Raw genomic sequence first — 13,121 nt, 5'->3', positions numbered from 1 at the left:
GTTTTAATTTTAACTAGACAGCTTTATCCTAAACTTCAAAGTTCTCCTATGTCCTTCTGATCAATTGCGTTGCGGGACTATTCCCGCCTCTCGTTCCCACTGCAATTCCTGTGTAGCCAGGATCTACAGCTTGACCGCCAATAAAACTCAACCAGTGAAGATCAAGTTTGTCCCGGGGAAAGTTAACTGTCATTGGACCCGCAACGAAATTAATCAGAAGAACATAAGAGAAGTTCGAAGTTAAAAGGTTCTTTCGGAGATATGTCAAGGATTAGTTCAGAATGTGAAGCTTCATCATCATCAGCTCATCTTAGTACACTGCTGCACAAAATCTTCCCAAATGTACAACTGCTGGATCTTAGACCTATTCTTTCTCAAAAGTTATGAGTAATTTTTTGTACCTCTAATATTTTCGGTCTATTTTTCTGATTTTGCATTTCTCAAACCAGATTGAAAAATTGGTTCCAGTTGATGACAAAAACGTCATATAACATGAATCTAATTCAATTTGCCTGCATTTACATTATTATATCATTATAATACGTACTCACAGTATTACGTTACTGACACCCAGTCGATATTAAGTTGCATAACGTATTGCTCAAACCGGCGACAGACAGACAAACTTGATATTATGTACTTAATCGTTATAAAGTGGACTGATAATGTTTTATGAGTTGTTGACCTAGATAATACTCTCCCAGACTGAGAATACTGTGTTAGTAAAGTTATAATAAAATACAATGGATCCGGGATTTTATGTAGTTTTGTGTGGTCTTTAATCTTTTACGATGTGAAAATAACTGTCCTCTAACTTAGATACGTATAAAGACTTTTAGTCGGCTGATAGTTGGATCGGTTTAGAATTTGTATGAGGAATCGGCTGATAACAAATTGGTGTAATGTGCGCAATTCTAAGGAACATACTGATTAAAAGCCCGACCAAACTATCGGCCGACTTAAAGTTTATAGCCTGCGGGGTGTGTTAAAGAACTTGGCAATCTTGCAAATAGAAAAATATTCCATTTAACAGTGATGCCAAGTCGAGTGGTTTTGGAAGAGTAGAATTGAACCACTTTTCCATTGCATGTCGTAAGGAAAACTAAGGGGCAATCATGCGAACATCAAGTCACTCCAACCCTAGCCTGGTCTGGCCAGCGTAAAGAGGGCAGGCTTAATCCTCCATAATTTGTCTTTTATAAATTGGAGAGTGACATATTCCTGTAGACGAGTAAATTATCTGATGATAATGATGATTTAATAGTCTATATCAACGAGAAGTAAATATAACAATAGATTGTTAAGAAAATCATTATAGTAATTCATGAATATTTTTAAAATCAAAACGGTTGCTACTTACATCTGTTTTCATTTGACGTTTACCTTATACGGCAACATGTTGCATATTAAACATATAACTAGGGATAATACTTTATCAACAATCTTTAATATTGTCAGACCAAACCGAGCCGTACGAAGGTAGCTCGATAACATCAAGTAGGCGGCTCCAGTAAGGACATCTAACAGTTAGCGACCTAAAAGCATGGAGTAGGAGTTTGATATGGATTTTAAATTAGCTTATTTTGAAATAAATCACAAGCATAAAACACTGTTTTATATATTCCGTTAAATGTTTATAATATATCATACTAGCTGTGCAAGCGACTTCGTACGCGTGAAAAAAGTTTGAATAATATTTCCCGTTTTTGCAACATTTTTCTTTACTGCTCCGCCCCTATTTTTACAACTTGTTTGTATTTTTGTAACTTGTTCAACGCAATATGTATTTTGCTTTAAATAAATATTTTGAATTTGAATTTGAATTTGAATTATTGGCTTTAGGGTGATGTTATACGAGTATAGCCTAAAGCCTTCTCGATAAATGGGCTATCCAACAGAAAAATATATTTCTAATCGGACCAGTAGTTCTTGAGATTAGCACGTCCTAGCAAACTAACAAATTCTTCAGCTGTATAATACGATTTTATACTGAGACCGCGTTGATTTTAATCACACCTGACGGTGAATGATGATGCTATCTAAAATAACTCAATCAGAGACTTTCCTCATGAATAGATATTATTTCTAGACTGAAGATAAATAGGTAATAGGAGAGCGGTTTTAAGACTGACTTTTCTCCAGTTGAGAGGTTAAGCTTTTTACATTAGATATCTTCTTTAGGTCGTCGGTTCATCAAACAGGTTTTTATACTTTTTATCAACAAAACAAGCAAAATTAAAAGTAACTACCTCATGTTAGAAGTGTTAGAAAAATATTGACGTAACTGACTGATTACATGTGACACTAATTGAAGAACGGCCTAATGAATTTGGTTTGGAAGTACTCGTTAAGTATATTATTCCGGTATTTGTGTGTCTGTGATGCTAGTGGCACACAAGAAGCTATACGATAATTGCAAAATTAGTTTATTTAAATCAGGTGCGTGCGATTAAAGTATTTGTCCATAGAGATATTACAGAGATATTATTATGCCAACTAATGCGCTGAGTTCGAAACTCAGTGTCGCATTAAAAATTCACACACACAAAGTAATCAAAATATTATGTGCTCATTATCCACTGCGGTATCAGTACTTAACGTTCGAATAATCTTTAGGAATACGCAAGCAATGTAAACTGTTTACATTATGACGTCGCTGCTGTCATCGTTGCTACCACGAGCAATGTGTTCTGTTTTTGGGCATATTGCTGCGACACCGGCCCCGCCCCCTTTTCAAATCTCCCTTTAGTTTCTGTGATCTGTCAATTTGTCATACTGCTTGCGGTCTGCGGTCAAGTCAAAGTGAATGTAGCCCGCATAATGTGCTAACTTTGGCTTGATCGCAGACCGCATCCAGTGCAGCAGTGTGGCAAATCCTTAAGCATTTGTTTGCTGAAAACGAATAATTGATCTAATTAGTAGTTTTATATTTGTAAATGGCAGCAGCCTAATGAGTGATGGCTGTTTCAAGTAAGTATGATTTCAGAGTAAATAAATTGCAATTTATTACTTACTTGAACTACTTTATTGCATTCATACATATTCATTAAATTGTAATTATAACGATCGAGTTATCGACTCTACGTAAATTGCAAATATTGTTGTTTTGAGTTAGTGTCAATTAACAAGAATGTACGCCTCCGTGGTCTAGTTGTTAGAATGTAGATCTCTATTACGAGGTTCTGAGTTTGATTCCCAGGTGATACACAAAATAGTGTTAGGTAATTGTTTAAAACATTGCAAGCTTGAGCTTGAATCAATCTCATTGTCCAATAAGAAAACGACAGTTTTTTCCATGTTAATAAGACCCTTAAAATACTCTTTAAAACGTATTTCATAATTAAAATGTAAAGTTTTTGGATGTTCAGCTTAGCTGAAGAACTTTACAGAAATGATTTTTTTAATAGAGTCATATTTTATGTATTCAAACCTCAATTTAGTACGAATAAATAAATAATTTTTCCTTAGCATCGAATCAGAATTCTCTAGATCGTTCTAGAAAAGGCCTATACATTTTCTTAAGCTTTGAATGGAATTTTCTAGATGCCGGCCGGATCAAAGTCTTTATTTTTATCGCTATCTTCTAGCTTTCAGTGTACCACACAATTTATGTATTACAGTTCCAAACATTGCTATTATATAAATCCATTGCAGTATCGTGCTGCCGAATCGGTATAGGTTAATAGGACGTGATCGTAATTTCCGATCGTTGACCGCTATATGGTCACACGGTTTGAGTTTTAAATAAATTTGAGGTCGTTTTATTACGTGTTTCCTGTTTTATTTAAATTATTTTCAGTCTTTGAAAATCCCAGCAGTGGGCTTTCCTCGTTTCAAAATTAGCTTCCCAAAAAATTCCGTATTATTTTAGTCCTAAAAACGCAGTAACCATTTTACTTTCTTGAGATTAAGGAAGTCATCAGTTTAACAATACATTGAGGAATTGGTTTTGTCAAAGTATATTGAAGCGTGTTAAAGTGGCAATTTAAGTTTAAGTTTAAGGCTTAGTAGTCGTTTTAATACATCCGGGCGATCATCGTGCGAATCAATCAGTCGATTCGCACGATGATTTAGTACGAGGGCTTAGTAGTCACTAAGCCCTGAAAAAGTGACGGTTGTTTTTACGCTGTTTTTATTGTGTGCTTCTGATTAGGTATTTATTTAAAAGCTCATAACAAGTATCAATTTTATAAAGTGGATAATAAGTGACTGATATTATATTACTGTGAAATAAATAATATGCTACTTACCCACGATTAAACCAACTGATAACAGTAACAGTTCGTGTTAGCATTGTTAAAGACTCATCATCCATTCTCAGCACCTGTTGACATCTGTTACTAAATAATGGTTGTTTGACTCTATTTCTTGTCACCTGGCTTAATTGGTACAGTTAATGAGTATTTATTGTCTTTAAAGACGAACCTTAACTTCTAACTCCTCCTATGTTCTTCCGATTAATTTCGTTGACAGTTTAATTTGCCGCGGGACCTTCACTGGTTGGGTTTTTATTGGCGGTCAAGCTGTGGATCAGTGGTTCTTAACCTTTAAGTCACGAGGGACCATTTTACCAAATTTCTGTCTTGTCAGGGACAAATTTTTTTTTCAAAATCCTATGAAAGGGGAGATCGATTTTTTGCCCACTGTGCGCCGTTTGCGTTGTATTGACTCGACTCATCACGTCACGTCACTTGTTTATTACGATGTCTTCGTGGACCACTTGGAATGCCTCCAGGGACCACCAGTGGTCCGCGGACCACCGGTTAAGAACCACTGCTGTAGATCCTGGCTACACAGGAGTTGCAGCGGTGGGAATAGTCCCGTGTCTTTAAAGATGATTTTTCAATATCATTATCGTCATTTAGTCTCTCCACTGCAGGAGCACGACCCTCTTAATACCAGAGGGCTAATGGAGGATTTGGCTTACTCCCATGCTGGCCAGTGTGTCAGAGCGTCAATTTTATTCTTCAAAAAAGTTTTGTTCATAAATTGACGTGTGTCAATTTCAAATTTGAAGACTGGCTTTTAAATTTGGAACGATTGTTTTCAAATTTGGAAAAAGTACGTTCTAGATTGTTGTGATTTTGAAAGTGTGCGACTTTGAAAAGGTCAAGAAACTCAACTGTAGGTACAGGCTATAGGGTTTAGATTTTAGTATTTTCTGGTTATCGCTGTACAGTCGACGGCATGTCATACATTCATTTTCGTTGCAAAACCACACCTATTGTAGTTACATAGGGTGCTTTATAATGTTAACTTTTATGTTCAAACTACAGCACATCAAGATGAACACAATGGTGTCTTATATCTTTGAAATAAAGGTTATTTTGCTACAAAAATGTATTTTGACTGTTATTATTTGTTTCTGCAGATAAAATAAATGGTAAATCTAACAATGCCAATATATCTCGTCAAATACCCGTTTTGACCGCGTTGTGCAAACTTTGCCGTATTGTTGTCAGTTCCGCTTTCCATTGACTTGCACTTAGGCGTAAGTTCAATAAGACCTAGATTTTAGTCCGCCTTTATAGCCTTATTCTGCGAAAGTTATCGCTGCGTTAACAGTAAATTATTTAGGCTGGGTTGCACCATCTTACTTTGACTTTAACAAACGTCAAAAATCTGTCAAACTCCATACAAAAAGCACCGGTTATCGTTAAAGTACGGTCAATGTTAGGTGGTGCAACTCAGCCCTGCCCCGCCCGTCTGCAGTAACTTTATTCAAGTAGGTAAGTTTATTCGGTAAAAAAAATATGTGTGGTTTGTCTTTTTACTAACTCTTCTATAAAATAATGAATGACTAGTTTACTGATGTGTTTTTTAGATAACTATGGATGTATCCTAAGTGATTGTCAATTTGCCACAAGGTTGATTCGTCATAAAAAAGCATGTGCAAATTAATCACATTAGTTTTTTACTCTACAGACAGAAAAATCAACACAATCGATAATTAATCATTATTGACATAATAGCCACTTAGCAGTTTTTGCGTGGTTTCTATTAAAACCAATAAAAAACATTTATATTTACCTACTTATAAATAGGACACACAAAATCAAGGAAAATTCTTTTGGAGTCTTGTCTTACCTTTTCTAGGACAATTTAACACATTTACACACAAATTATCGCTTTTACAATAACATTGTAAACAAAACAACATGGCGGCTATCGTCAAAGTTGTCAAACGCACGACAAGGAAAGTAACAATAAAGATACGTTTTAAGGTTAACGATCTTTTGCGTGCGCGCATCTAAATGTTGTAGGTAGTTGTTATTGTTCAGTTTGCTTCGGACAATGTTTCTATTTACTTTTGTATGTTTACAGAAAAAGACATATTTTGTAAATGGACAGTGTCACATTAACCCATAGGCAAATTAAGCAATTTCTTTAGGTGTCACGTCTTGGGGGGCACTAAAAAGAGCACAAAAAAATTGCCTAGCCAATTTTTTTTAAAAAACTTTTTCCGCGAATTCAAGGCTCGTGAAAATCTCTAATATGTACATAGAAATATGTGATCTACGGGTAATGTAGTAGCTTTTTGGCCAATTTTTTTAATTAATTAATTTAAAATTACATCAGAAATACCTATTTTACCATATTTTTGACACACAAAAATTCTTAATGCTATTTATGTTTTTGACTGTACATCGGCAAATACTACGTGATGCGAAATCATAAAAGATTTCAGCCCAACCCAAAATTCTGAGCAAGTGACCTCATCATGTTTATTTTAAGTTTTTTACTTTATTCAGTCGCTTTGGTATGTCATGATTTTTAGAATATATTGTTATTATTTTAGTGAATTTAAAAAAATGTTACGATTTTAGTATATATTTTAAAGTTAAAAAGTGGCAACACTGTTAAAAACTTCAATCTTGTTTGGCAAGGAAGTGGTAATGTGGAGGGGATAGAGAGGCTTGTTGTAGGCCTAGAGCTCACTCAGAATCATTACTCTGCTAGCTTCGATAGAACTCAGACCACTTGACGAATCTATGTCCGATAGCTGTTATAATAATTATTGTGAGTTAAATATTGAGTAATTGAAGTGTAAGTGTGTAAGTGGAAATATACTCGAGTTTGGCTGGAATAAAGTGGTTTCTTTTTATCTCAGAAGCGGGATAAGAACAGAACAAAAGGTATGTAACGCTAATTTCTTTTTTTTCTACGTTTGAAAATTATGAAACTATCTGATCAATTTTTTTTTATTATTATTATTATAACATTTGGCCAATTTTCAAAGTAAATTAACAGTAATTACTGTGTTATTCACTTTGCTAAGGATATTCTTTAGTTGTGCAAAAATGAAATTGCTCAAACGGCCAGGGTATCGGACACATAATACTTATGGTCCAGATTCCTTTTGCTTTAAGCTTACGACGAAAGTACCCATTTTTTTTTAAAGTAATTTCTACTGCATGGTGGCAATTTTAAATTAACTTGGTAATGAAATTGATTTAATGGTTTGATTTACGCGTTTAGATGCTGACAAATTTTGTTCTCTCCGTAAAATATAGATTAACTTTCCACAAAGTTTGAATTACCAATGATTTACAATTGAATAACAAAGTATAAAGTGTTTTTTTTTTATTTGAATGGTCTACGTATGCTTAGGTTTAGTATACTGATATCAATTGAAATTATTGCTAGATTGAGTGGGCTATGTATGTTCACTGGACTAGTTAGGGGGCAGTGTATGTTTGGTCACTGGATTTTTGAGTGGGTATGTTTCCCGCTGGATTTTTTGAGTGGGTATGTTTCCCGCTGGATTTATGAGTGGGTATGTTTCCCGCTGGATTTATGAGTGGGTAGGTTTCCCGCTGGATTTATGAGTGACCTGCATACATTTGTCGGATATTTTGAGTAAGCTAGGTTTGCTTACTGGATAAAGCTATAATGTTTGTTAATTAAATAGGCTATTTTACTAGATCAAATGAAATACCAATATTTTCAAGATTTTATTTCATAGAAAAGCTACATACAATAATAAAATAGTTTTAGATTGATCATGCCATTTTACATACAGTCTGGAACGGTTTATTTCGGTGAATTATTATAAATTACAGAAACAAATGACTTCTGATGACGAACACGGTACACCACGGGGAACGCCGCCTGGTTTGCTTCCGAAGCGGCGTGGACGAGTAAATAAGTCTAAGCGGAGAAGGAGTCCTTCTTCTTCTTCCACGTCGAGCAGCGAACCTGTACCTAGGAAGTCGCTTCTAGAGAGCTTACATGGAACGACAAAGCCAACGAGGCATTTAAAAAGTGTAAGGAGAGCTTACAAAGCGCCGCTACACTTCATTACCCGTTACCCGATGCGGAGTTATCGCTTATGACCGACGCTTCAAACACATGCGTCGGCGCGGTTTTACAGCAAAAGGTAAACAATGTGTGGCAACCACTTGGTTATTTTTCAAAGAAGTTGTCTCAAACTGAAATAAAATATTCAACTTATGATAGGGAATTGTTAGCTGTTTATATGGCCATCAAATATTTTAAGAATTTGTTGGAAGGTCGCGTCCTAACAATATTCACTGACCATAAACCACTAGTATATGCGTTTTCTAAACTCAATAATAATGATAAGGAAAGTCCGAGACGAGTTAGACATCTTTCATATATTAGCGAGTTTACTACCGATATTCGCTATATTAGCGGACCGAATAACGTAGTGGTTGCGCCATTTGTGGCTGGATGGTAAGGTGGTGTAAATGTGTGCCTGATTTGATTCTCTTTACAAAATTCCTGAAACTCATTACTAGTAAAGGTTCTTCCATTATCTGTAACTAAATGTACTGGTAACCCAAATCTTGAAAATAGCGACTTGAATATCTCTATAGTGCGCGTTGATGTAATATTTGCCATTTCAAAAGCTTCTGGCCATTTTGAGTAACTGTCGACCACAACCAAATACATTTTGTTATAAAATGGGCCCAGAAAGTCGGCATGAATTCTATACCAAGAGGAGGGGGGCAGAGGCCATGGTTTCTGAATTTTTGAGGGTGTTTTACTATTTTGCAGACAAACAAGGCAGTTTTTAGTAATATTTTCTATCTCTGCATCTAGACTAGGCCACCAGAAATATGAGCGGGCGATTTCTTTCATACGTATGATTCCAAAATGGCTTTTATGCAAATATTTTAAGACATGTTTTCTAAGTGTGCATGGGATTATAATGCGGTAGCCCCAAAATACATATCCTCTATCAAGTGAAAGTTCTTCCTTTCTATTGTAAAATGGTAAAAGCTCGTTTGGGATCATTTTCTTGACTGGCCACCCATCTGCCATATACCTAACCAACTTAGTTAGACTTAAATCTTTGTTAATTTCTTGTTGTATCATTTTCCAGTTTATAGTGCCGATTTTGGAATCATTTACATAACATTCATAACTTAATACTTCATCTACACATAATGAATTAACATGTTTTATATTTTCTGTTTTGGTTGCCGTGCGTGATAGATAATCAGCTGGGTTCTCAGTGGATTTAATGTGACGTACTTTATAGTTAAATGCTGACATAAAAATAGCGTAATGTTGCAACCGCTTGGCTGCCATTTTTGGTATTCCTTTGGTAGGTCCTAATATTCGTGTTAGAGCAGCATTATCTGTTTCAAGTTCAAACTGTCGACCGTAAATATAATTATAAAATTTTGTTATATCAAAAATGATAGCCATAGCCTCTTTATCAATGGTAGAATATCTTTGTTCTACATCATTTAATTTTTTACTAGCGAATGCAATGGGTTTGACAATACCATCAACATCTCTACTTGACAACACCGCACCCAAACCAATATCTGATGCATCACAAGTTAATATTATGGGCAACTTTGGGTCATAATGTCGTAAATTATTGGCATTAGCCAGTCTTTTTTTTATGTTATTAAATGCATTTTCACATTCTGAACTCCAAATAAATTTATTTTTCTTAGTACATACAATCATATAAAGGTGCTATTACAGTAGCCATGTCCTTTAAAAAACGATTATAATAGTTAATTTTTCCCAAAAATGATTTCAGCATGGTTAAACTAGTTGGTGGTTTTGCGTTAATCAAAGGTTAAACATTTGACTTAATTATGCTGATTCCATTTTTGTTTACATTATAACCAAAAACTTCTATATTATTTGTTTAATTTACATTTATCAATTTTAAGTTTGAATTCACACTCTTGTAATTTTGTCAATACTGCACATAGTGTATCATATGTTTGTTGTAAATTTTTTCCTTTTATATAGATATTATCAATGAATACAACAGTGTTTGGTATATTAAGCAACTTATTTGTCATCAGTCGTTGAAATGATCCTGGCCCTGTGCTTACACCATATGGTGAATATTTATATTTATATTTTCCTACCTCTGTTACAATAGTTGTGCAGTTTTGGCTGTCAGGACTAAGACGTGCCTGTAAATACGCTTCTTTGAGATCTAGTTCGCAGTAATATTCCCCGTGTTTTAAAGAATTCAATATATCTTCTATATGAGGTAAAGGAAAGTGATCGACTTTTAAACATTTGTTAACTGTAAGTTTATAATCCCCACAAAGTCTTACCGATCCGTCTGATTTAAGGATAGGAACCACTGGTGTGCCCCATTCACTTTGTTCAACTGGTTCAATTCTATCGTGGTCCAAGAGCCTTTTAATTTCATTATTTACTTTTTCCCGAAGAGCAAATGGTACTCGACGAACTGGCAGGCATATAGGTTTTGAATCAGGTTTTAGTTTTAGGCTTATTTCTTTACCCTTAAAATTTCCCCAACCAGGGCTAAATACTTCTGCGAACTGGCTCTTTATGATTTGTTGTGCGTCTGAAACAGATTGTACCTTGTTAATTCCAAAATAAAGGTCATTGTTTATTTTAGGAGGCCACAATTTTAATTGTTGCAACCAATCACGACCTATGATTCGAGGACAATTGTTTTGTACAACAAATACATTTAAATGTTTACATTCCTGATTAAACATTACAGGTATATTTGAAATTAATCCTAATGGTTGTGACACACTTTGATCAAAATTTTTAAACAATATTTTACAACTTTGTAATGCATAGTCTGGTAAGAATTTGTTTTTATCACATAATGGAATGACAGTAACATCAGAACCTGTGTCAAGTTGGAATGGTATATTTTGACTATTCACATTTAAGGTTATAAAGTGTGGTGGTATTTTACTTACACTATTAAAAGTATATGTCTCATATTCTTCATATAGATTTTTAATAGAATCAATTGCCTCCTCATTTTCTTCTATAGGCTTTGAAGTCTCCAGTTCCAAAATGTTGGTTTTTCGTTGCTTTCTTTCACACATTCTGAATATGTGTCCTTGTTGACCACATTCCGAACAATATTTATTTCTTAGAGAACACTCCGCTTTCAAGTGGTTATTTTTACCACAACAATAACACTGCTGGTTCTTTGGTCTGTAACTTTTCTGTCCCTTGGTTGTTGTTTGTTGTTTTGTCCTTTGGTAATCCTTTTGTTTATTGTAAAATACTTCTGAGGTTTCAGGTGAAGGGTCACTGAGCATCAGGGCTGCTTCTATATTTCTAGCACATTCGATACAGCTTTCTAGTGACCTGTTGTCTGCATTTTTCATTAATTCGTATTTAATAACCTTTGATGTAACGCCATCCATGAATTTTTCCTTGATTTGATCATCTGTGTCTTTGAAGTTGCACTTTATAGCCAATCTTTTCAGATTCAGTACATAGTCCTGTATTTTTTCATTAGGTAACTGGTTACGTCGCCTAAATTCAGCCCTTTCAACAGCCGTAGATAGTGGTTTTCCATACTTTTCTTTCAACTTTGAACATAGTTCTTCATATGATAGTTTGTTTGGTTTGACAGGGCTACATAGACACTGCAGGATTTCAAATACTTCCGGTGCTAATTTTGTTATTAACAGTGGCACTTTCTTTTCGTTTGGAATGTCATTGACTATCATGAAACAGTCCAGTTGTTCCGCGAAGACGTCCCATTTTTCACCGGCGAATGATTTTATGTCGCCGCACACCGCCATTTTGTGCTCCGTGATTTTGGAAGATTCTTCTTTGATTTTATTCTCTCGATTTTGTGATCTGGTTCTGGGCCTCGTAAGTAACGATGAGCTGCTCTACCTACTTAGAAAGAAAAAAAACTTACAAGTCAAAACGCACCGGTTTATTGATAACGCGGCCACTTCGCGTTGTTTTTGGAATTAAATCTTTGCTAGAAGTGTCTGCGTTATTAGTACTAGTATTCTTACTACCGTAGTTATTACTACTACTAGAATTAGTAAAAGAATCAAAAGTATCGTTTAAATCATGGTCACCAATGTACGTTATTAATACCCGATGTACGTAATTATATTAATATACGTTATGTTCAGGTATATTATTGTTGTTGTCCACTTATAAGTAATGTCCACTTTATAAGTTAAGTCCACAAAACGTACGTCAGAAGGTTGGAACAGTAAAACATGTGATTTCTTTAAAGGTGTAATTGCGACTAAAATAAAACTGGCGGGCTCAGCCGCCGACACATACAAGGAACAGTATAACTATTGTTTTCTATTGTTGATTGTATTGGGCAATGATGTGGGGACGCAGGACGCTCTGTTCATTCATAAAGTTAATTTATTACTCTGATTAATGTGTACCTACAATATTATATTTTCATCTTATTGATTTATGAAATATTGTTTGTATTGATATAATATTATGTTGACACTCTATTGATTGAATTAATGTATATTGATAATAATATATTTATTTACGCTCTATTGATTTAGAAAATGTATAATGAACTTAATCAGTAGCTAATCTAATAAATGTACCTAAGCGAATGTCATGATTTAACATTATCAAAATGTGTACTAAATTACAATTTACATAATTAAGTTCATGAGATTTAACTATGTATAATTTTTTATACCACTAAGGAATTAATGTACCAGTATTTATTTCAATTATTTAATCGGATCCACTATGTTTAGTTATTTTCATTTTTCTTAAATAAGTGTGCGTCGGGAGACAGCACAATATCGGATGGCCGAATGTCATGATTTTTAGAATATATTGTTATTATTTTAGTGAATTTAAAAAAATGTTACGATTTTAGTATATATTTTAAA

At 34.5% G+C, this 13,121-nt stretch overlaps 2 protein-coding genes across 5 annotated transcripts in view; one reads left to right on the top strand and one right to left on the bottom strand.

Annotated features, from left to right (window-relative positions):
• Positions 1-13,121, top strand: part of LOC135084268 (uncharacterized) — a 144,520-nt gene that overhangs the window by 45,827 nt on the left and 85,572 nt on the right. The window lies entirely within an intron of this gene.
• LOC135084204 (uncharacterized) lies at positions 10,762-12,042 on the bottom strand. The gene is made up of 2 exons (XM_063978940.1): positions 11,187-12,042; positions 10,762-10,816 (listed from the first exon to the last, which is right to left on the bottom strand). The coding sequence occupies exons 1-2, from the start codon at positions 12,027-12,029 to the stop codon at positions 10,799-10,801; spliced, it is 861 nt and encodes a 286-aa protein (XP_063835010.1). The 5' UTR covers positions 12,030-12,042; the 3' UTR covers positions 10,762-10,798.

Source organism: Ostrinia nubilalis, chromosome 25 (genome assembly GCF_963855985.1).
Source record: "Ostrinia nubilalis chromosome 25, ilOstNubi1.1, whole genome shotgun sequence".
Taxonomy (NCBI): domain Eukaryota; kingdom Metazoa; phylum Arthropoda; class Insecta; order Lepidoptera; family Crambidae; genus Ostrinia; species Ostrinia nubilalis.
The sequence above is the reverse complement of the archived record's forward strand: the minus strand, read 5'-3'. Positions and strand labels throughout refer to the sequence as shown.